Source organism: Anoplolepis gracilipes, chromosome 6, assembly GCF_047496725.1.
Source record: "Anoplolepis gracilipes chromosome 6, ASM4749672v1, whole genome shotgun sequence".
Taxonomy (NCBI): Eukaryota; Metazoa; Arthropoda; class Insecta; order Hymenoptera; family Formicidae; genus Anoplolepis; species Anoplolepis gracilipes.
The window spans coordinates 7,879,817-7,906,419 of record NC_132975.1 but is presented as its reverse complement, the minus strand read 5'-3'; the positions used below and the strand labels follow the sequence as shown (position 1 = coordinate 7,906,419).

At 33.0% G+C, this 26,603-nt stretch overlaps 1 protein-coding gene across 4 annotated transcripts; it reads right to left on the bottom strand.

Moving 5' to 3' along the window:
- Window positions 1-9,832: 9,832 nt before the first annotated feature.
- Unpg (homeobox protein unplugged) lies at window positions 9,833-25,473 on the bottom strand. Of its 4 annotated transcripts, none has more exons than XR_012046926.1 (5): window positions 23,818-25,473; window positions 20,975-21,292; window positions 11,926-12,239; window positions 10,770-11,301; window positions 9,833-10,217 (listed from the first exon to the last, which is right to left on the bottom strand). XR_012046926.1 is itself a non-coding variant. In XM_072894681.1 (4 exons), exons 1-4 carry the CDS (start codon window positions 24,095-24,097, stop codon window positions 10,831-10,833), a joined length of 1,383 nt encoding a protein of 460 aa, XP_072750782.1. In that variant the 5' UTR covers window positions 24,098-25,473; the 3' UTR covers window positions 9,833-10,830. The 4 variants fall into 4 exon arrangements, 1 of the variants encoding a protein (XP_072750782.1); XR_012046928.1 differs by having other exon boundaries at window positions 9,833-10,199; XR_012046927.1 differs by having other exon boundaries at window positions 9,833-10,189.
- Window positions 25,474-26,603: the final 1,130 nt, after the last annotated feature.

The window sequence follows — 26,603 nt, the reverse complement described above, 5'->3', positions numbered from 1 at the left end:
AAGCATTTCTTTTCTCGTTTTTACTAATTTAGAGTTGAGAATCTTATTAGTTTTTAATAATAACAATATTTTGTAGAAATAAATTGCAAGAACCAGAAAAAAACCATAATAAAAAATAATTTAACAACCCAGTTATGGTTTCGGTATTATAAATTTAACAAAATTTCAGTACGGTTTACAGTTTTGATCCGAAAAAACGATTCGTAGACTAAAAACGATTATCAATTCTGATTCCATTTTTATCCGGATTTCTTGTTTTAATAATACATTTATTTCGTTAAAAATTACTGTAAATGTTCTCTTTGTCACATGCAAAATTTTACTCAGTGAAAAAAGCACGTAAATTATGTAATAATAATATGTTTTAAATCTTTATTTTTTTTTGTTATGTATAGTGAGATCCATTAATTGTAATTAATCAAATGCACACGTATTCGATCTCACATGTGGATCTTCAAAATCAATTTTCTCAAATACTTATAGTCTTATGAAAAAAATTTGTTTTACACTTTTCTCTTATAGAAATTACTCTTTGAGAAATTAGTATCATTTTGTTTTTATTTTATTTCTTTAAACATTGTTATATATGTAATGAGATTTATATGATATATTTATTATAAATGTTTGTTGTATTTATAAAATATATATATTTATCTAATATATTTAATAATATCAGATTCATTTAAATAAATATTGAAAAAAACAAAAATAAATTTTATTGTCTGCATAAATTTTATTATCAAATAAATTTAATTTGTTAAAATTAAAGTTACTTATTATTTCTCTCTCTCTCTCTCTCTCTCTATAATACGATATCTTTAATTGCAATAAGATAAATTATTTCTCTCATTTGGAAAGAATTGATATAACTGATTGTCGGTAAATAAGGTTACAATGTTTAGATATATTTTATCCTGAAAGAACTGCTCTTTCTCATCGATCGCGTCTGGTAAGTGTCTTGTGTAACTGATCGTTTGGTGACAGCACATATCTGTTATCAGAGAGAAGCCTAAGAAGAGCCATGCCGCCGTTTTATGACACCTTTTCCTATATCCTATATATATATTATAGAAAGAGGGAGAGAGAGATTATTTAGAAAAAAAGTAACTAAATAAAGATAAATAAATTTATTTTACTTTAGCAAAGAACTTTTGAAGCATAAAAATATGCAAAATACCATGTACCACACTTACACATTTATATACATACTATATAATATAGAAGACTTTAATATGAAGAGAGCACAGATTAAACAATTACAGAGAGAGAAAAGTCAAGTTTTGAATGCAAGATATAATAAGATTCGTTTTTTTTTTTTATTTTTTTTTTAAATTCTGTGTATATAATATATAATATTAAAAATGCAATATTGAAAGGAGTATAGATTATTTCTACATCAGATATAAATAATGTACAAATTTGTATAATTAAGAGTAAAAAAAATACGTGTTGACATTCTTCGAGACTCCTTCGAGAACTCTATGTTTTTACTTTTGCATATGATTTTCTAGTTGTGTACAAAGGGAAACGTAGTGTACAGAACGAGGCTAAACGGACGAAGACCAAGGACGTGCAGCACATAGTCGGGCTCCATTATGAGGTGTAGGCATGTCAAAATTATCATACATATTGGCTGGCTAGATGCCGACACGAAGATATGCTGTCCGGTCTGAAACGTTCGATTATTTAAACAAATCGGAGCGATACGATCGCAGTCACACCCATTACTTTAACGCGTCCCGTGCCAGGTATTCTCGCTTAGATGAAAGATCCCGTGCATCACAACGAATCCGTACGTTTTGATATGCGTTTGAGTGCATTTTAATCCTCTCTTAATTAAATTATTATAATAAAATTAAAATAAAAACTATATATATAGATTTTTTTTATTATGTATATTTATTGTTTCTTACAATTAATTTAAAATTATTTTAACGCTATATTACTGAAAATAAAAAAATTAATATTGTCGGACTGCGTAAAGTTTGAATGACATTTCCACACAATTTATAAATATCTTTTCATCTTGCAAATTATTTATCACTATAATTCTTTGCCTTTTTTATTAAATTTACAATCTGTGGATTTTTATAAATTAGATCAGTATATATTTTTTATTAAATCATTTATTTAGGAACAATAGTTATTAATTTATTCTTCTTACATAATTTGCAACTTGATATACTTAAACTTTTCTCTTTATATAATTTGCCCGCAGTAAATTTGTACATTTTCACGTTAGGCTTCCACAACAACGTTTCCATTCAACGAATATTACTGAAAGCTAAGCACGGGTGAACAGGGGTGTGCAACCTTACCGCAGGGTGCACAAATGAAACGATCCCAGGGGGTGAAACGCGAGCGCGTGAGCGACAATTTCCCCGCGTGCACGCGTCGAAACGAAATTCGTGTCGCACGAAAATTACGAATAGTTAGGTAGATATATGCGCGCGCTCTTAACTCTCGCATATGAATAATAAACGAGGTGCTAATGCGCGCCCCTTCGACACCCCTGTTTCTCTTCGTCTTAACCGAACCGGCGTGTCCGAAAGCGCACGGTAATCAGACACCAGCGGTTATATCATTAATTCATTCGCTAGCTTTATGCTCCGTCGCCTGTATCGATTACTAAATGTCACGTGGCGAAGTTTCCTCCGCTATATGATAGGTTTTAACCATTTTTAATTATTAATTTAGAGTGTAATTTAGACCAAGAGAAACACACACATATTCACAGATATATAAATATAGCTTAATAAATTTAAAAAAAAAAACGGTAGAAGAATGCTCGAAGATTAAAATTGACAATGTGCGAATGTGTGCATAAGAGAGATAACACGCATACATTTAACGTATGCATGGCTTGATATGCAGACAGCGTGCATGGCGCGGCGGCATTGCTTACCAAAGAATCTTGGTTCTCTTTAGCTGCGAAATAATTCTCAAAATAGGAAATCAGATAACAACTTGAATTTTATCAAATCTTAAATCATACTACACGTTTATCTCTCACATAACTTTACATGTACATATTTGCGATGCCAATAGAAGTAATTGAGATTAAACAAATTGTTTAGTTTAACAATAGAACTATTACTTTCGATGAACAATTTTATTATCAGCAGCTATTAAAAATTTGGATATCTATGACATATTATGCTCGGATCGACCAAAAGTAAATGGCAAACGCGAGAAGCTGAATGGCAAACGAGAAGATATTTGTCCGTGGATCAAAGCGCGGTATCGAGTGGGCGTATCGCCCGGGGGTCAGGCAGTCGATCTCTCTCGGTTTTGCGGCTTAACAAGGATCGCCTCCTCTTTAAATGAGACTCGATGACCGGGCGGAAATCGAAAGCGCGTTGTGATGACATCGTAAAAAAGTTACGAGTCCGCTCGCCGATCTTGTTCGAATTTAATCCGGTCAACAGATCGTTCCGCTAATAATTCGCGGGGTGCATTAAGTAAAGCATGCATTTCATTATATAATTGTAATTGGAACATATATGTACATTTTTAAGCAACTTTCTGTTTTCTCTTAATCTTATATACATATTTGTATTTTAGTATTAAAATAAAATATCAAGTTTACAATTTTAGTATCAAAATAAAATATAATAGTATCCAATTTTTAATATTGAGGTATTCAGTGTCACGTAGAATTTTTTTACGGCATTGAATCTGCAACGCGTATCCACGCCAATCAAAAAGTCTGTCGTTACTGACAGTATATAGGAAGAAAGGGGTGGCTTTTCCAACCACCTCGTTTCTGCGCTCTCGATTTAGCTGCCGGCAAATCGACCGGATGGATTGGACGCAGGACTCTGGTGGCGCTTACTCGTTCACCTCCGCCTCTCGCGAGATCCTCTCTCCCTGTTCGATGAAAGAGGAAACTTCCTGCGGCTCCGGGTCGATCTTTCGGGTGCGGTGGTATAATAAAAAACAGTCCAGTCAGCGGGGCGTGGATCGCCGATGGCGCGGACGGCCACGTCTCGTTCATCGAGTCGACAATCACCTCTCAGCCCTATTGCGCGACGTTCGTTTCTTTATTTATCCCTTGCTGTTTGCGTTCTTCGTTTATCGGCATACTTTGTTCGATTGGTATTTGCATCAGCAAGTTTGCCGAGATTTTTTTACGTAGTAGTTTTTATTCGAATTTATAAAGCAATTCTTTTATTTAAGAAATTATTAAATTTTATGTTTGGCGTGCTTTAATTATTCCGTATTTTACCATAATTAATTGATTCATAATTGTAATTGATTTAAGTGTATGTAAACAAGTCACAATATCAGTGTTTTAAAAATAAAATATTCTAATGTTTTTTCTTGATAACTAATATATTATATTATATAATATTAAATTAGCAATATATGTATATAATTATTCAAAATTATAAGTATTTTAATAATAGTCATTATAATGCAATGTTGCCTTAGAATTTTGAATATTCTATCGAAAGGAGTGAAACACATAAAAGGAACACGATCAATAAAATACATTTAAAGTCGCGCGTGGTAACAGAAGATAGAGAAAATCATCTTAGCGGTGTCGACGAGATTTCGTAGCGGTAGCTGTCACCACGTCGTCGTCGTCATCCGCATCACGACGATCCTATGCGGTAGAAGACGCGCGGAGAGAGCACGGGAGACACGGTGCCCGAACAGAGCTAGATGGAGGAAGCTGGTAGCCAGGATATCAGTATCAACGTGGTGTAATCAACGAACCACGCCCCTTGGTGCTATGCTCTCTCCGTTCCGCCCACTACGGCAATTACACCCTCGAGTCACCCACTGGAGGGGAACATTAAATTCTCCCCTTTTCCCCTTCACCGCAATCCCCCCCACTCATCTCCCTGTGGCTCTGCGTCACCCCTCGATCTCCTTCCAGTCTCTGTTCACCTTTCCTCTTCTCACTCTTTCTCCGTCTTTGTCTCTCGTCTTTAGTTTTAATTGCTGGAGTAGATAAAGTAGTGCAAAATATTTATCATTATATCATTTCTTATTAATATTCTTCGATCATTCAATATGTTATCTATTATGTTGAATAATGGTATAAATAGCATTTCCTGAATTTCGTAAAAAAAGAATCTCTGAATCTGTGACCCCTTACTTTTAACGTATAAAATCTATTTAACAATATAAAATATCACATCACATAGAATTATATGCAAATTTGTTGATATATTTAACAAAAATGTTAGATTTATTTGCAATTTATTCTAACAATTATTAGATTATTTATAAGACAAACAAAATTTTAATGAAATATCAATAATCGTGTTTGATGATAATAATTTAAATTTAATTTTCGCGATTAGTATGATCAGCTTTATACTTCCGGCTACTTACTTGTTCCATAATACAATGATCATCTGATATACACGATAAAACGAATTAAAGCTGTACGCTCGTGAAGTCACATGCCTGTTTTGCTAAGTGCGACGACGTGTAAAGCGATCACATAAATAGCAACAAAATGAAAGTCTTGAGGAAAAAAGATACGTGAGAACTTTTAAATCAGCAAATTGCAAAAAATGTGAAATTTCCTTCCGTAGGAAGTCTCGAGTTTCCGTAACTGGCAAAAATCATTTTAATTGCTTAAAACTTAATTTAAATCTTTCTACGTACTTAGTGACCTTTCTATTTTTGCGAAGAAAAATCAAATTTTTGAGCTAATTATAATGTGAACTACTTGTTAATGTGCATAAATCTTATTTATATAATAAAGTAAACTTCTTTAATTTTTTACGTTTTAATTTCTAGCTTTTATTCCTTACTATATTTGCTTATATTGTGACTTTTTTAACAATCGTTAAATATGTTATCTTTGATTCGCTACTAATTTTAAATTTATTTTTATAAAATTTATGTAAGTAATATAACTACATTACATATTTAAATGAATTTATTTATTCTTCATTTTACGAATAAAGAATTAGATTTTTGAACTAGATATCGCAAAATCGTTTTAAATTTTTAATTATCACACAATTATCACATAAATTCTTGCAAATGTACATTTGATAATAAATGTGAGGTTGACAGCTTGACATTTAGTAATTAAATGAATGTCAGGAAGTAATCGCTTAAGGTCAGGTAAAAAAAACTATAAAAATAGAAAGAAGAAAGCATAAATCAAATCTATTTTGAATGAGCGGAAATTGATTTAAATAAACAAATTTACATCGTTTTATATTCGTTAATGGCAAAGTTTGACAGTAAAATCTAAGCGTTTATTGACTATTTAATTGTAATTGACAATAAACACAAATACAAGAAAAAAATATATATAAAGTAAAAATAGAATGTGTTTTATGTTTGAATTATTTTATTTTATATGAAACGTATACGTGTATGTGTATTTAATTTTTTTCCGTAAAAACTTGAATTTTTCGCCATATAATCGCGTATCCTCAATATTATTACAAACTAATTATTACATGATCACGTTTATAATGTCAAATGTGCGATATAAGTACCAGCTTTAAATTTAAAGTAAAAATACAGAGTTAACGGTTCATATGTTAGAATTTGGCGATTTCAATGCCTGACAAAGGATATATTCGTTCTTAAAGTCTTCGACATAAGTCTTCAAAGATTAAAAAGGAAATTAATTCAACTTTGTTCAAATATCATTTTTAGTAATATACGGTAATTCTAGTCTAAATTAAAAACTCGTTTGTGGTCTGCAATTTGTAAGAAATTGGTGAGAGATTAATTATAAATAACAAATTATTTTTAAACTATGATTAGAGTTACCGATTGCTAATGAAATCAGTCATTAATTTAACAAGCAATTAAGCATCGAAGTAAATTTAAATCGCAATTGACATTGAAGACCTCTTCGAGGGAACAAATTATATGAATAGAACGAGAACCAACTATAGATCGAATGTTCGACAGACGTCCGGAACAGAGAGAGTGTGAGAGGACACGAATTGCGGGGATTCGTTACGCTCTCTCGAGCTGCGATTTGTCCGCCCAATTTCACGGCTCTTTCGGGAAAAATGGGAAAATTTCTCCTCTCTCGGTCGCGGCAACGAGTGTGGGAAATAGATCGCGTTATTCTCCCGCGGTTGACTCTTTGACACGCCCATGGCGAACGCGCGGATTAAAACGTTCGTTCCAGTCTTACGTTTGGTGGTGGCATTTAAATTATATAAACAATTTAAATCCCAGAGAGAGATCGTAGAGGATTATAGTTTAATTCAACTGCAATATGTTTGAATTGATGAAAAAGTTGGCCGTGCGTAATACAATAGTATAAGTTAGATAAATAACAATCGGTCCAAAAACACATCTTATTCCAACTGGATATTTTTCGCTTTATCATTATTTACGTGGGAAAATTTAAATTTTATCCCTTATAGAGGATAATAAAAAGAAGCATATTAAAAAAGTAGCTAGATTCATATTAAATATTTTTACATACCTTTCATATCTTTTACTAATAAAACTGTGATATTTATATCATTGTATCATTCAGCGATTTGATGTATTTAATTATATTCTTATTTTCGAAATATATATGCATTATCATATATGTAATCGAAATATATAAACAGTCTCTTTTAGAAAGTTCGATTTTACAATTACTCAAGTTTATTTTTAATTTCTATCTGCGCTATATATATAGCGAGACTATATTAACTGCAGCTTCTTTTAAATTTTCTATATTTAATAAATTATATATTTGCGACATAAATAAGAAGTATAAGATTGTTGAATTAGATTTAGAAGATTAATTAAAAATAACATTATTAAGCTTTAAATATCGTTAATGATTAGATTACTTCAATGGATATATTGTTATGAAGAGAAAAAAATATATCCATTATGTACCTTAACTATAATAGTATTAAGAACATTTTTTACCATAATCTTATAACTTTTATTACATAAATTTATCGACCTTCCAAATCTCTTGAAAAAAAGAATGCAGTTTCTTAACAGTTTAAACATGAAAAAAATACGGTGTCAACTTTAATCGTTGGAAACGTAGGAAGATCGAGTCTGAAAATTGTTAAATTTGTTCTCGCTGTTCTCTCTCTCAATCGAGACCTCGACCCTCGCCCTATGCAACGACGATGTCAATCGAGGTCGCCGCCGCAATCTCGGTATCGTCTTCCGGAACGCGTCCGCGAACGATTATTAGTTTTCCGCCTCTACCGGAAACCGTCGGCTCGTTCTCATCGACCGCAAAGAACGTGGTAACGTCGTCGTCCACCGCCCGTCGTACGTTACCACGCTCTATAGGGGAGAGTTGCTCTTTCCGCGTCCTCCGGGTAGGCGTGGCAGCGTCGGGAGAGATGATTTATCCCTCGCGCGAGGCGCAGTAACTGCCGAGATCGCTGGCTAAACGACCGCGCCGGTCCTTTTCGTGTATTAACCGTAATGCACTCTGCCTTGCCATTGTGCACACTGTATACGATCCCGATCCCCCCTCCCCCCTTTCTACTCTTCAAACTACCCCCCCCCTTCAACTACCCCATACGACGACCTTTCATTCTTTTTTTCTATCATCTTCTTCTGCAATTTTTTGAGTTTCATTCTCTTGTTGAACGTTATTATAACTTATGAAAGATATTTCTGTTTTGTGCGAGGAGAATGTAAGATTAACTATTTCTATCTTTGTTGTAGCGCATATTTGTTTCACCTTTTTTATTTTAAATCGAAAATATTCGATTATTTAATGTATGTACATGTTATTATTACTTTAGATTAAAAAGATTTTCGATATCGATTTTTTTTATCATTAAACAATATGTATTAGATTAAAAAACAATTGTACTGTTTATATAGAAGCTCTCAGGTTTTTAATGTAATATTTACGCGATTTTTTTTTATATATTCATGTCATTATATTGTTCTGATTGATTTGTATATCAGTTATGGATTGTGACAATTATAATATGCAAAAGAAATAAAAGAAAAACTTTACAATAATATTATTGCATTCTAAATTAAGATATATCGATATATTTTAAAAAGAATACGAAACATGATTATTAAATTTAATAATTAAACCCGTTTATATATATATATATACACGTACTCTCGTTACTTACCCAAGAAGAGAAAATCACCTGTCATCAATTATTGTACGCTGAGAAAAACTCGTATTTTTATCGCGTTTCCGTTTCAAAAGTCACGACTGCTCCGAGTCAAAGAAGGCTAAATCGAATTAGCCGGCTGACACATTGACGCGTTTTGCATCGTGCATCGTCCTGCAGTTGTAGCGGCCCGAACCGGCCGAACCTGGCATATGGGGTCACGCCTACGAGGTAAACGGAGGGGCCCCCGATTTCGTCCATGGATCCCTATTCAGAGGCTCGGGGCCCGCACGCGACGCAGCCTGCGAAAATGCGCAATCTATCCGATTTGAGACGACGATCCGATCCCGTGGGAGCACATGATGACGATGAGTCGACCCGATGGGCGGCCGGCCCCTCGAGAACCGCAACAAAATTGTCAAAACAAGGCAAGCGCAGGAACCCTCGCGATTAGCAATCTCAATCGATCTTTTGAATCAAAATTCGCGAGATAAATTAGCTGACAATGAGACAATCCGAATATAAAAGTTAAGAATTTTGAAAGATTCTTGAAGACATTATCTCTCAAAATTCTAAAATTTATTCTAAATTAATTTATTCTAAAATAAAGATTTATAAATTTATCTTAAATTAATTAAAATTTCTTAATTTATTTTACTGCAAGTATTGGAAATAATGCATAATTTTCAAAAATATCAAGATTTTTATCTATCCTCAATATAATAAGAAGTTTACTATAAATAGATCCGACTCTTAAAGTTTAGCTTTGACGGGAAGCGGAAGATATTTTCTTTCAATTTTATTGCAATAATACAATTTATATAAACTTTTTTTATTATGCAAATATTTTTAATTAGTCGAGGGACTTTGTAACTCTGACGCTTTTCTAATCAACTTTTATATAGACTAATATAGAACTAATTGTGGACCGAGTAGGCATAAGGTAGAAGGCAAATGATATTTCGAATTACAGTCGCACGTTTTATTGCCGACACGATATTACAACGTATGCAAGTCTATAGCCCGACATTTTGTGCGCTTCCGCCTCGTTGTAACGTTTCGCCGTTGTAATACAGCTGCGATGATCGCACGGCTGATCGATACGCGGTATCGCCGCCACGTAATAGTTGTTCGCCAGGCTGAAACCCACTGCTTAATGTAAACTATCTACAAATACGAGCTACGATGTTTATGCGGAATTACTATCTACCTGGTATATACGTGTATATTTACAAACTTCTAGGATTTGCTATTTACAATGTACGCTGTGTGAAGTCGGAAAGGATATCGAGCGCTCGAGCAATATGGTCGAAATGACTCTCTCGCGTATTTAGAACATTTGAACCGGTACAATAGAAAACGGACCGAACAGAGAGGAAGTTCGGCTCTCACATCCTCTGACTAAATGTTTTAAAAATATTTAAAAGATAGAAAATATTCAAAAAATTCCGTGCTATTGTTAGCAAGCTATTCATGCATATTTAATTTAATTTCGATAAAATATTCCCCTGTCTCAGTGAATAATATGGCATATATAATGAGTTATGTAAGACAAAAGAAAGATATATATATATATTAAAGTATAAGTATTCTTTTCATAATTTTTCGCATTTATCGTGGTTGATTTTAACTCTTGATTGATAGATATCACGACTTTAATAATGAAGACATCCGATTCCATTTTGCTGCGCGCGCGTTCTACACCGATTATCATTTTACCTCTATCTCTGTCCTTCGCATTTACCAGGCGTCCAATTCATCGTCCACACGACATCGTTCACTACCTCCCGGAGGATCCGAGACCAGCTCGATGCGCTGGCACCGCGAAAGCCCTCAGACCACCACCAACCCCGATCTCCACTCCCATACCAGCACCCAGTGGCGGCTGCACTTGACCAGTCAGGTTCACCGATGTGTTTACTAATCCTAAGGCGTCACCCAAGACCGACGCCGCTCCTGGGGACGCGCTTTCACCCGAAGACGATGTCGGTCTCGCGCGCGGTGCCCTCGCGCACTTCTCCAGATGATGATGGTGCGATCTGACAGCCAGACGGCTCACGTGCACTGGTATCGGCACCACGATTCTCGTACCTGAGCCGGCGTGCTGACCGGCGGTACCATTGTGGCGACCAGAAGCACCGGAAGGTGTCATAGCTGACGCCGTCGTCGAACCAACGCCGACGCCGCCGCCGCTCAACCCGGCCTTCACCCGCTTCCACTTGGCACGTCGATTCTGGAACCAGATCTTCACCTGCGCCAGAGTTACATTGATTTGAGAAGTAAGTTACGCAAGTTTTTTCGCGATAGAGGAAACCATGTTGCATATGATAAAATAATTAATTAATTAATGTAATATACAGCACATTTAAAAAAAGTGTATTTAAAATTAAAGAAATTAAATTTTGTAACTTTGGATATTCCGCGCGATACGTTTCTCGTATTATAAATTAACCCTCACTCGGTACTATTATTTTTGCACCCGTACGGGCTTTGACCCATTTATTATTGGATAAAAATGTTTTGAAAAATCTGAAAATATATACTTCTTTTGAGCCTTTTAAATAAACACTAGAATAATAATTTTGAAAAATAATTTGGTTATAACATACTAATATACTATAAATAGACTGTTATTGTAAATGCACGAAGTAAAACATTCAAAGAAATTGATACTGTTAAAAATTGCATGGACAAAAATAATCAATACAGAATGAGAGTTCATTTTGACATTTCTCAATTTTCAATATTACGAAAATTTTTTTAAAATTTAATTAAATTCTGACGAAAACAACGATTTTGAATATTAATTTATTTTTTGCTATCAAATTCTAACTGTGTATGGTTCATCGACTTATCGTTTGTCTTCAGCACTGACCTGCACCTCCGACAGCTTCAGCGCGTGCGCTATATGTGAACGCTCTGTTAGGCTCAGGTACTTCTTTGCGTGAAACTCGCGTTCCAGCTCTAACAGCTGTTCCGAGGTGAACGCGGTACGTCGCCGTCGGGCCTTATTGCCACCAGTGTTCGACGCTGACGAATTCTGCCCGTTCTCTAAAGACCTGCTGGGACTTGTGGTGACGTTGCCGATGCCACTGCCGACACCATCGGAAATATCGTGACCCTCACCGGAACCCGCAGCCCCACCACCCTCTTCGTCGCTCTCGGCTGATACACGACCGTTCTCTGATCCTGTAACACGTGGATGATTATAAGGCATTTGTCACATCGCATCTTTCCTTTATTAAAATTGTAAATCTTAATTAATATACCGAAATGTAATGTTAGCAAAAAGAATTTGAAATTAATAATGAAACAATTCATCATTAACTTAATTTGCGTTACGTTTACGTTCGAACAGTTGTTATAAGCATAGGTACGAATAAAAAATGTAACACGTTCATTTTCAATTCAGACGTTAGTTCTACGATTAATCTATAATTAAATTATTAAGAACAAATGACAATTATATTCAACATTCAATAAATATGACTATTGAGGAAAACGACTTTAAAGTACACAATTTCAAATGGAAGAGTTAAAATCCACGACTAACTCCTAGAGATATTAAGTCATCAACGGACTTTATCGCTATCGAGAGTACATCGCCGCGGTATGTATAGCCTGGCAGTTATTTAATATGCGGAGCAGATTGGTCGTTCCTTCATAAAAGTTGCGCTCTTCGATCGTCGGCAACGTTCTCTCGTTCGTAATTTCCCGTACAGAGTTTTTTTTTTTCTTTCATCCGCAAGGCAGCCCAGCTACGACATGCAATATGCACCGGGATACGAAACAAAGTTACTGCGGAGTTTGATGACTCCGTCTGGTCATCATTTATTAAAAATTATTTCTACAGTGTGGTTATATAGTAGTTCGAATAGCTCGCGCTTGGTTGATCGACGTTTTGACGATCGACTAAATAAGAAACGGAAATGGAAATTTGCATCAATTTGCGAATGTCCGAGAAAATTATTTGAAGGTTGTTTTTAACATTAATGACAATTAAAGGTTTTATATAAAAGGAAGTAAACGACAATTTTAATTCTTTCGAAAATATTTAAAAATTTTTCAAAAATTTAATATTAAAAAAAGGGGAACTATCTACGCAATTTATTTTCTGTAATGTTTGAGGGATCGATGAATAAGTCATAAATCAATATTCTTCAATATTCATTTATCTTTCTAAAAATAATGTAACGGTGTATTATAATTAATAAATATGTTAATTATTAAAATCTATTAAAGTATTATAAAGCTTGTATTGATGCTTTTAATGTGTATTTGAGGTATCAGAACATAAAGTAACGTTCTATCAAATCTAAAGTTACGTAGTTTTAATAGATGTAAATTAACATATATTAAAACTTATAAGCTACGTGCAGTCCATTTCCCTCAGAAATAATATAAATAGAATCGTATGGGTTTTTTCTATTCATCGTATTTTCTCAAGTAAGTAACCGCACGTGATTCGCACAACTTTTCCCACTGCAATATGGTCGAGTCGCATGATCAAGAGCCGATCGTTATTTGCGGGCACATTATATTTCCTGTTAAAGTTTGTTGTCAACGGTCAACTCGGCTATGGTCAGCTTGAGTTATTCATCGGTCGCGATTCGCGTCTTTCTTATCCCGAAGTTCGTGGATCGCGCACTTACAGGAGCGCGCGCAAACTTTCCACCACCGCCGGTTTGATGCACTCTTCAATCGCTAACTTATTCAGAAGGTTTCGATTAGTCGAACGAAACGCTTCCGCGAGCATACACGGGCGTTGTCCCCTGATTCCCGTCTTTACACTTTGCGGCGAAATCGATTTGGGAGAACGACATTGTTACATCCTTGTTTAGCGGACCGTACTCCTTTAGTTAATAAAGTTATTGGAGACTATAACCGAAACTTAAACATAACAATGAAATTGCTTTCGCTTGTTTGAAGATGGCAATTCGGTTTTTATAGCAAACAAGTGAAGACGACATGAAATTAATGAATGAACATAGCTATTGATTCAATCGAAAAAAACCATTATGTGTGTTTAGCTTTTTCAATCAGAGAGAGAAAAAAGAAACTTTACATAGAGATAAAAAATATGTCTAGTACAGAATTAGTACATAAAACAGAATTTAATAAACTAGAATTTCTAAATTAATTTAGTTTATGTAAATACATTTTACACTGAAAATATTTAAAAAAAAATTTGCCAAATATTCCAAGCATACATATTGTATACACAATGTACATCACAAGCACAAGAAAAAATATTTTTTTAGATTATAGATTAAATTGATAAATAATAATATAAAGTTTATTATTAATCTATAAGTGGGCGAAATATTATCTTATTTACAACAAATTACAAGGTAGAGTAATTTACTCATGGATCGATTAGGTCGCAAATTTACCCGTCAATTACACGAACACGCAACAGATTAATTGGGTCGCGGCATCTTTATCGATTTTGCTCTAAGAAAAGCTGATATCTACATGCTTAACGTAATATTACAATATTATCGATTCGTCATACATAATAATAATAATCGGCGAAAATAGCCAATGTGCTTCAGCTCATATTTTATTTAATCATTGGTGAAGAGCAATTATTGAAACCTGTCAATAATGCAACAACCGGAAATTAAATCATTTAAAAATCTTTATCTTTAAATCATCGATCGTTTGTGTCGAGTTAATTTTCACAATTTACTCAATTCTATTGTTTTCATTCTCTCAACTATTTCTTCCCTGTTCTTTTTTTATACAGATGAAAGAAATACTTAAGTATTTTACTTAAGTATTATGAATCTTTAACTTGTACAAAATTTTATAAATTGCATACAAAAGTATATAAATCTGATAAATATCTTGGAATAGATTTAGAATTATAAAGTATTGTTTTTTAACAATATAATTATATTATAATATAAATAATATAATAATATAAATATAATTTATATTTTAACAGTATTTTTTAATAAAATGTTTTGAATTTTAAGTGATTCTAAAACTTTTAGGAAGATCTTGAAATTCTTAATTAAAAAAACAATAAATATCTTTATTTCTTGATCTTAAGAATTTGTGGCTTTAAAATTTTCAAATTATGTGAATCTTCAAAAATTAATAATTCTTCGATCTCAAGATTTTTAAATCTTGACAAACATAATAAAATTAAACAAATTATTCTAGGGCTATAATGACATAAGGTTCCACAATCGATCGGCGGAATCGTGCCAATCTCGGTATCCAAGGGGCACTGTTTCTTTTTTTTCGCGACAAGTATGGCGCGGTCCTTTACGGAGCAAGATGCGATCCTCCCATATCGTGTCGGACACGCCGCAGGCTCTCCACACTCGGGCAATGAATAACGAAATTTCACCGTCCAGGAAAACTGCGGGAAAAGCAAAAAAAAGCTCGAGGGTCGAGTGCTTGCGTTCGATTGCAAGTACGGGTACCAAGTAGTGTGGAAAGCAATTTATGTATCTGTGTATCTTTATAAAAATGCAATGAGCTCGCGCTGAGTATGATTACAATCGTAGCTCCTGTACATTTCATTATGCATTCAGCATTAAGTCTTTATCGTTAAAGAAATCATGCATGAAAACAAGTGTACAGGATTCGGGATCACTTTATAATAAATATGACATAAATATCTTATCACATTATTTCATTATATGTTACACTTTCAATTATATCATTGTACATATTTCTCCTCGCTATTTTTGTAACTTAGCGATAGATACTTCAATAATGTGTACCTCCAGTGTATGGGAAATATATTCGGTTCATTATGTGTTAAGAAAACAAGCAAAATTCGCGACCTGATTCAAGAATAATTTGCCCAATCGCGGCCCGATATAGCGCCCGGTGGGATCGATCGACGAGCTTCGCCGGAAGCAATTATTGAGATCGGATCGTAGGAAGCGCTCATTCGCCGCTCGCGTATGACTCTGAGTAAATGTATTTTTGAATATGCGACATGAAATTTCAATCGGGCTTATTAACGGTCGCTCTGTCAGTGTGTGCCGTATGATGACGTTACGAGTATTGCGACGATCGATATAGCGAAATGTCGGTTTGTCTCCCCTTTCTTCCCTTGCATCTATTGCATGCTGCGAATATAATATCACATGCATTCTTGGACCCAAACGTACAACTAAATATAAAAATGGAACGTAAGAAATATATTAATAATATTTAATGCATATATAGAGGAAGAAAAAGAGAAAATAGAAAAAATTAATATTAAATAATAATTTTTCAGAAAGAAAGAGAGAGAGAGCTTAAAGTTAATAATTTTTAAAAATATAAGCAAGAATATGTTATGGAAAATATAATTCTCTCTAATCTTTATATAATTTTCAAAAATAAACAAGTATATTTGAAGAAAATTCATCTTGTCGCAATTGAATATTTCACATTCCATTTTATGTCTTTTGTAATTTCGAGAATTTTCATTTCCATTTGATTAAATCATGTTTATCGACGTATTTTTTTCTAGAAATGTTTTCTGTGCAGTAGATAATTGCCGAATCGTCGAGTCGCCGGCAGTTATAGCTCAGATTATACTGGTTGTTAATTCTGCAACGCTGGCATTATAAATATCACACGATGCTCAACGTCGCGGCAAAATTGTGACGGCTTCCATTCACGGCGACGCGACAGCCACTTTGTTACACGTTACTGGCTCGAAGTCGATCCCTCATATAATCGGTTTCATCTTAGTTGTCGTCCTGACGGCTATGAATGACGAATGACGTGGTCTAAAAGGACCTTTCGTCTCGCATGCCAAATCGAAATATGATCCTTCCGTTCATCCAACGCGCGAACGCTAATCGGCTTCCCGTCGCAAAATCGGCGAGTGCGATTAAAATTCCAGTGACATTCGATGATTATCTTCTCGTTCGTTGTTGGAACGTCATCGAATTAGATTCGAGTACTAAATAGAGAAAACGAGCGATTACCTAATTATTTATTTTTAAGCTCTCTCTTATTATTCTTAATCTTATTAATTAATCTTATTTTTGTTGCAGGGAAAAAAATTAGTAAAATGTAAATTTAAAATTGTTTCTAATAAATATATAATTCTGAAGTTTTTAGATTTCCATAATCACAAAAGACAAAATGATCACAAACGTTTCAATTTTAATTTTAATTGTTCACACAGAGAGCTTAGATAAATTACAAACATTAACTTTGAATTATTATAACATTTTACTGTAAGACTAAACAATTGCGTCAGAATATTAGGATAATTTAATAGCATCATCAATAACTAAATAATGTCGAAGAAATTAACGATTCGTTGAATTTTTTCATTTAGCATTAAGAGATATTTTTGTAAACGGGTTGCAAATATATCTGAATAGAATGATTTTATTTTGTCGCGTTTAAATGTCGTTTAATTCCACATCGTGTCTCACAATTAATTTATCATGCAAAAGAATTATTCGATCTATTAGTGAATCCGTATTTTTAATGAACGAAGTAAAATAAGATTTTCGCATGAATGATTTTTCGATTTCCCGAGGCGACGGCGAATCGAATCGTTTCGCGTCATCGTGTGAATGAAACTCTAAATTTTTTCTAGCCAGTTAAAACCTTCGTTCCTTCAACTCTTTCACATTTCCGATTTACATAGCCAGCTTTCGTGTTCTTATGATGAAAATGCCGTTAACACACTTTCTGTCGTGTCACATCTGGGCCAATAATAAATAATTCGCTACTGAATACCGCGCGAGACTCGTTCTCATTTCAAAGTACTCTGTTACTAATCCAATCTTTAATATATCTATGCGATGCTCACGGATTTGATATTTTTGTGTCTTCGGATGATAGAATCCAATCTGTATGTACATTTAGGATTTTGAGAAGATATTTACTTTAAAATTTTATTAAACGTATAAACATTTTAAATGTATTATTCACAAAAATTTTGAATGAGATAATAATGAAAAATATAGGTAACATTTATAAAGAAAATTTAATACTGGACATTTTTACATGTATATAGCTTCAGTTTTTAAATGTAATATAAAAAGACTTCATTAAAATAAAAAAAAAGAATATAAAAGTTTATCCGATAAAAAGTAAGTTATTTTTTTAATTGAAGAATCAAATGTAAACATGAAGACTTCTCTATTAAAAGTATTATCTTTCAATACACGGATGCTTACCAATTTTCAGTTACAGTGATGAGTATAATCGAAAAGTTTGAAGATCCTAGACATTGTAAAAGGAAGAGTTATTTTTAACTTCTCGTCATTGGATAATAGCTCCGACAATCGATAAAATCTTAGCTGCGCCGTTGTGTATTTATGACGCATCGTCTCGCGATCGACGATCGCATTAAAATAACTGCCCGTTCGTAGACTGTATAAAAATTCACTGCTTATCAAGAATAAAACCGATCGAGAAAGTATGCACAATATATATACTTGTATACATATGTCGCATTAACATTGTGTTCATTCTATCACGCATTTCATACAAACTAATATCTGTTTTCTATTATTTAATAATCAAAATTAATCAAAATTAAAAGAGTGATCAAAATTGAAGCTAATATTCCAAAAATATGTAATAAAAATGCCAGTTTTTTAAAATATAATTTAAGTGGCATCTTATGCATTAAAGATTTACAGATAATATATAATATTATATTATTATATAATTTATCATATAATTTATTTGAAATAGCTATGAAAAAGATAAATTTATTAAAATATTTCATCTTTTAAATTGTACTAATTATGTTATTCATTTAAAAAAATATTAAAATTCTTGTGTATTATAGAGTTTGGCTTTTCAAAGTATATGATTTCTTATGTAATTTTTTTTTATTTTTTTAAATATTCATGTTTGTTCCTGCTTGGAGAAAAATTTAAATTTTTACAATCTTTACCAAATCTCAAGATTTTAATATCTTAATTGCATTTATATTTTTTTATTATTACTCAATGTTTGACTCTACATTTATTATTACTTAAGTTTGAAAATTTTTAATTCATGAGTAATTCTTGATTTCAAGATGTTGGAATATCAATTATAACAAAACTAATTTCAGAAATTGGCATTTAATATCTTCGAATTATTCTTCTGACTTTTTTCCATTCCATTGACCCTTATCAGAGCAAGATCAGGATTGGTAATCCACGCATTATACGAGAACGCAATGCTTACACGTAGGTGGATCGCGACGAATTCGTGGAACGTCGCGATCGCACCTCATCGTGACGATCGGACGCACCGGTTCGGCGCGGTGCGTCATAAATGACCGATGACAGGTTCCCCGAAGTCATTTCGTCTCGCATACGAAATCGCCGCCGGTCGGCGGTACATCAATAAAAAGTGTGTCCGGCCACGAATAAATGCGCGCGCCCGTACACCATCGGAATTGTCCCCACGAAAGTACGTGATCCACGATCACGTATCTTTCGACTTTCGGCGATCGCCCGGCGGCGCATTTTCGGAGAAATATACATATATATTTGCAAAATACTGATGTGTAAAAAGTCTAAGAAAATGGATTTTCTATATTTTTAAACCTCTAGATATGTATCGTTTTAAGTAAAACGTCATATTTTTTTATTCTAATTTTATTATACGCCTCCTTATTTAAATTTTATTTATAAAAATTATATATTTCGAATAATCCTTCAGCTAAAATTTACGAAGAATATAACATTATAATATATGAAAGTTGCATTAGAAAATTCGACCAGGATATATTCTGAGATATCTTAATACCGCACACACTCATATACATTTACAAATAACGTAAGATCAGGCCACGGGACCGTGATAATTTATGCACGCTACCGTGTATCTCGATCCTTTGCGGTCGATCGTGGCGACTGCGATCGTGACCAAAGACACGCCACCGGAATTCGTAAACACTTAACAGTCGGACCTGCCGATTTCCTCTCATTTCGCGATTGGATCCACAGATCAATTTACGCCGCTCTTTAAAAACCATTGCTTGACGGCAATATTTGTTTTGTACGATTCAATGCAATTATTGAATAATAATATACGAATTAATAATTTTTTTCTTAAAATATTATTTAAAATTATTCTTCAAGTGAAAATATCATTTTACGCAAAATAAATTTATCGTTTTATGTTAGTAGTCAAAGAAGATCAAAGATTCGAAATCTATTTATTGATCGATATATTTTCATTCACTTCAAATTATTGCACTATTAAAAGATTTAAAAAATTATATAATATATACAGTTATTATCATATATATATATATATATATATATATATATATATATATATATATATATATACATACAATATATAATCCATAAGATAATCAAAGACTTGCATATGTTCTTAGAAAACTAAGATTGTTCCATAGCACTTTTTGCATTTGTAATAAGTTACTACTAACTTTGTAGCGAGTTACATTCAGTATTATATATGTTATTAATGTATGTTGCCTTTTCACATATACAATATACTTCCTACAAATCTTTTTACTTTGTTTATTGTCAAAGATTTGGCAACAAAATTTTAAACTTATTTAAAAAAATAATTGTAATGATACTTAATTTCATTTAAATTATTTAAATTATGTATTTAATCACACGAGATCCGAACGATTAATTTAAGAGAAGGATACAAATGCTATATCAAACATATTTCCTCACTGAAAGAAAGACCAATCTTGTATTATAAATAGCCCATAAATTCTTTTATTATTGAAACCTTTTTAGATATTTGTTTTCATTCTAAATTATATTACTTCTAAAAATAAATTATTTGCTTAGGAAAATCTTATTTATAGATTTTTATTTCTGTACGTTAGCGATCGATGTTCAGTTGTGCAATTACTAGCATACGCTTCCAGACTTTTATTTCTGTCGCGTTCACAATATTTTTTATAAATATAAAAAATAATATTAAAGAAAGATTTAAACTGTGCATCTCACCGTGTCGCGACTTGGAAAGATCGTGAGCCGGCGATACCGGCGAGCCGATGCTGCCGTCCTCGTCTTCGCTGTCGGTGAAGCTGCTGAGCGCACGCTGACTCGCCGTGCGACGGCAACCGTCCAAAGGATAGTATCCCTGTGAATGAGCGGACGCCGACACGGAGAGCTGCGGCAGCCGGCTCTGGTGCAGGTCCGGGTGAGCCGGATAGCCGGCGGGCGGATGCTGCGGCGGCAGCATCGGAACGCCGGACGCACCGCTGCCGCCGTACATCCGCATCGGTAGCCAGGCACTATACAGTCCGAGTGGCACACCAAAACCTGCGCAGATGATTAATGGATTTAGATGATCAATAGGTTCGGATAAGTAAGTCCATATTATATCGAGCGACCAATCTATCTTTGAAATTTGATTTAATAATTCAATGAGCTTATTAGTTATAATTATGTGATTAAGCTATCTGTGAAATTTGATTCAAAAATTTTTATTCAATGACATTATTTAATCATCATATCATAATTACTATTATAATTTTATTATTATATGAATATTTGAATAAGAATGAATTTAAAATTCATTTGGTGCGAATGTTGAAATTAAAATTTATTTACTGAATATTGAACATATTTTTTAACCGCATTTAAACTAACAATTTAAAAATTTTTTACTTAGCATTTTTCCTATTATGTTTTTCATTTTCTAGAGTTAGATAATGAAAGCGTATTTCAAATTACAAAATTTAGTTATTTTGATATAACATTTTATATTTTTGTTAAATATTTCATTCTATTAAATATTCTACGGCTTTGTTTACGGCTTCGATTTTCCTAATATCTATTAATAGTAATACAAATGAAATGCAACTGCAGATCAATCAATTTTATATTTTACTTCCGTTCATTCAGTTTTGTTAAACAATGTTTGCTGCTTCCCAAATATTTGTTTTTACATTTAACTTCTATTTTCTTAAACACACACACACACAACACGAACATGTTTTTAATCATATATATTCACATTCACACTCACTGTTACTATATTACATATAACTGCTTTATTTTTTAAGGTAAATTTTAGATTTTGATAAATTTTTGATTATTCATGTATATTATGTCAACTTTCTTTTACTTAATTAACGTTAATTATGACACATATTCTTCTTCATTAAATTCATAGTATGTATCATTTCTTTTTATACCAATGAAATTTTAATATATGTGTACATATAATTTGCATATATAATTTGCATTCATATATATATAAAACATCGTTATAAGTTAACGTTAACGACATAACTTGACTTAACTGCGTCATACTAGAATAAGTTGAATAAAAGAAAAAACAATAGGTTTCGAAGGTTTCAATTATATACATATCCGTTGATTGCAGATTATAGTCTGCAAAACGTCGCTAACACCTGGTATCTTTTCACGTTTTGGAGCATCCCTTAGACACTGCGGCGCCTTTGACTCAGAATAATTTCTCATAGTGATTGTGTAATATTATTATCTGCATACGTGTTGCATTGAATAATCCAAAGTGTCAATAATTGTATATTTCATTTTGTTGAGTGCACAAACAAATGTACATCTGACAAATACATATAATATTTAATTTTTACAAATATATATACAATGTTTAATCATATGTAATATCACAAATGTAATTGCTTTTATTTTATACGTATATCAATCACAGTATGATGATGTCAGCTACTGCTGACTAAATCGGTACATAATTCTCCCGTCGGAAGAGTAATAAAGATTACATGAGAATCTTGCAAGATTTTATTTTTAACATCCCTGTACATGCACGAGTAAAAAATTTTTCTTTTTTCAATGAGAGTTCTTACAATGATTTGTTAAAGTTATTGTAATAGGCGAATGTTAATTGTTTCACGCTTGAAACACTTATTTAATTGTCCATTTGTAATTAAAATAAAAATTAAAATAATTAAAATAAAAACTGATAGAAAATATGCATAATATGTATTCTCTTAAACTGAATCGACGAACACATCCTCGAATAAAGTAATGATAATATTTTACTCAAGATTACTTTATCATACACAGTGAAAATATTCACAATTTGGAAACTTATTGTTAGTAAATCAATAAAATTTTTTACAGATATAAAGAGTTCAAAAATTCAACATCTCTTCCAAAATTAGCTGTTCTGATAAAAAAACTTGTTTTTATTTTGTATAAATTATTTAATTAAAATTATATTTATAATTACATTCACACATACATATATATACGTATATATTTGGCGTGAAATTTCAAATTGTTTTTTAATAACTTTATTTATCATTGAAGATCACAGAAAATATATTGACGAGAACTGAATGAATTGTCGGGATACAACAGACGTGGTAACGCGCTCTTTTAGCTGCAGTTATCGATTTGCTCATTTTTATGTATTTGTAGCCACCATATTTTAAGCCACAGTCATATTAACTTTTCGCACACACATCTATACTATTTTCATCTAAAGAGTTCTTATAAAATAATCTATTATTTATAAACTTATAAATTGTCCCCAATCGATTTCTTAAGAAGCATAAGAACAAAAATATAATAATTTAATATAATAAAAGTAAAAATTTCCACTTAATAATTTTTTATTTTTATCTTTACTAAAACCTCTTTTATTAATTTTACTTAATTATTTTAATTAGTTCAAATAATTGTTTTCGTCATCGGAAAGTTTCGATTAATTGGACTCTCATATTCATTACTTTTCAGAATAAATTAAAAATATAAAATCATATTTTCTTACTTTATAAACTTAATTTATAGTGTTGACAGTTGCAAGGAACAAAGTGAGAAAGGAGAGCACTCACCCGAGGGCAGCGTGTTCGCCGTAGCGGTCGCCAGGTAATGCCTCTGATAGAGCTGATACTCTCGGTCCCGATGTTCTTCCTCCTCGCTGCCGTTCGTCCTGTCATCCCGCGTGACACCACCACCAGCATCGTGATCCTCGCGCGCGCCACCGATCAGGCTCTCGATCGTGAAGGGTCGCGGCGTCGGACGTCGCGCAAGCTTCACTTCCGCAGCCGACGACTCCAGCTCGTCGCTCGCCGACCCGACGTCCAGCTCGGTCTCCTCGACACTCGCGTCCATGACTCCGTTGGATCTGACGGACCGATGGATGTCGCAAAAATCGAAGCCGATTTCGATCCAACACTATATACGAAGCATAATCTTCCCTTCTCGTGCACAGAAATGGTCGTTCCGCAGAATTTCTCGCGCGATTCAAAGCGTCGTTTCCGTCTCCCGACAAATTCCACGTCCTGAGTATTTTAGGAAACTTAATCGCACAGATTTAATTATATTATGCGCCGAATATGAATCAGATTTGCAGCCAGTATTGAATTAGCTTTATTTAAATTGTCAATATCGCTGCAGTATAAATTTGGCTATCAATTAATGTTAAGGAACGATGTATGCCAACAGATTTGTGTTAACAATTGTTTTATAGTTTTCTGTTTTATTCTGCTTTGCGTGGTATTACATTTCATATTGTAATAGCTATGGCACATTTTATAGCGAGCATTACAGTGTGGCTAATCTTCTTTTTTTCTCCTTTTTTTTTTCTTTCTATTCTGTATATCACTATTCAAATGTATATAACATGTAAATATCTATTATGAGACTAATAAAAAAATCATAGTCTTTTAATTCAACATGGCAGTCGCATCGATAAAATTTTTTTTTGCATTTCACTGACGAAATCTTCCGTAGTGGGAGTCATAGGCGTTTCACAATTTAACAATTGGTGTATATTTATGTTTTACATATAGATTAACGTACTTTGGCACTGGTAACTTTATATAAAAAGTAAAAGTTTATTACATACTCTTCGCTATCTTCGTAATTTTCAGAAACACTATCGGTTATTGTAATTATAATACAAGATTATGAAAATTAGATATATGATATCTAATTAAAATTAGATACATAATTTTTGGTAATAAGATTTGATGTGAAAACTAGCGTTCGATTAATGTAAATGCATTCATCACATATATCACATCCCCTTTTCGCGCTTTATTATTGAAACATAGCCCACAGCTTTTGCATATATTATAGCCACTTTGAATAAAACTGACAGATAAATAGTTTAACTTGTCTAGGGCAATGATAAAATATGAAAAATTGTCGTTGGATTCTGATTAAATTCGTACTAACAACAAATGTTAGATTATCACTCAATATTGCAAAGACTAATAAAAAATATTGTTAATCATCTGCAAAACCTGGCAGATTTTAATTATCAGCACAAATTTGTAGACGGACTTAAATTATTATGATAATATTAGAATTGCTTATGTCTGCCTTTATAAATTTTTGCTCTTCTCTTCCATTTGTTAACTTCCTCGACTACGAACAATTCTACACTACTTGTTGATGATAATGATAATGGCACTCGCGCGAAATTATATGTGCACCGAAGTAAAACTATACCGATAGCAGACGACAACCGTATGGCACACGGGTCGACGGGCGACTGCCGAGGGTATAGAGCAAGGTATTTTAATTCGTGATCCCCCAGCATGCGCGGTTCCGGTGTGGTGGATGGGGTAGCTGCGCCGTACCGACCTTCATTCGACCCTGATTGGTTGCATGCGAACCAACAGTCGTCCGGCCGCGCCTATCGTTGGCTGACCCACCATCTTGGTGCCAGGTTTTTGATCCGAGGTGCTTGCATTCGGATGCTTCGAGATTGGAAACGGTGGACAGTTCAGGACAGTCGTGGTATAGTATCCATTTTTAAATGTCATGTGACGGCGTAATTAATGTTCCTTAACTAAGCATAATTTCCGGATAATAATTGAAGAGATAAAACTTCAAAAGCATCTTTCAGAAAATAAAAATCCCGAAAATTGTTCTCGCAGAGCAAAATCTGTGAGAGCAATTTTAAAGGAAAAAAAATTTGCCCTCCGCTTTCCGGGAGAGAATTCTATTTTAATAAACTTTTTTCTCTCCAGCGTTAATGAATAGTTTCCTGCCAATGCTTGATAAATGTTAGATTACCCACATGAAAAATATAGACATATTATATATATAATTAATAATTACATAATATATAATACTTTATACAATATCACATATTGACGTTCGAGTTAAAATTTAATAAATCTCACACTGAAATTATAAGAGATAACTTATTTTGAGTGAGAAGGCTCGAAAGGATTTTGACAGATAAAAGACTAATTGCACTTTCTCGTAGACACAAATCGACGTTAATGAGCTTTCTTTCACGGTCTATTTTGTACCCTCAACATGTTCCTCATTAAGTTATCATTCGTGCCACCCTCAGAGAATATTTTCTAACGAGCACACTTATCAAAATTAGTATCTTGCTTCATCCGTTCGCAAGAAAATTGATATGACTTACAATTAGTTATTTGTGAAATATTTGAAGTCACCGTTACATCTTCTGATTGTCGTGCTTCTTTAGTTCTTCTAAATATTTTCAAATGCTATATTTTAAAACAGACTAAATACTATAATTTTTACATATTTCTAACTGTTCAAGTATTTAAGCAAAAATAAGTTGTTTTTTATTAGAAAACAAATACTGCTTGGAGCTTAGATAACAGATTCTTTCAATAGCATTGTTTTA

Excerpts from the sequence above, each read along its gene's own strand:
- Unpg (XM_072894681.1), bottom strand. The coding sequence starts at position 24,097 with ATGGACGCGAGTGTCGAGGAGACCGAGCTGGACGTCGGGTCGGCGAGC. Across the intron at positions 21,293-23,817 it reads GGCGAACACGCTGCCCTCGG|GTTTTGGTGTGCCACTCGGA; the intron begins GTGAGTGCTCTC and ends TCATCTGCGCAG. Across the intron at positions 11,302-11,925 it reads TGAAGCTGTCGGAGGTGCAG|GTGAAGATCTGGTTCCAGAA; the intron begins GTCAGTGCTGAA and ends ACTCTGGCGCAG.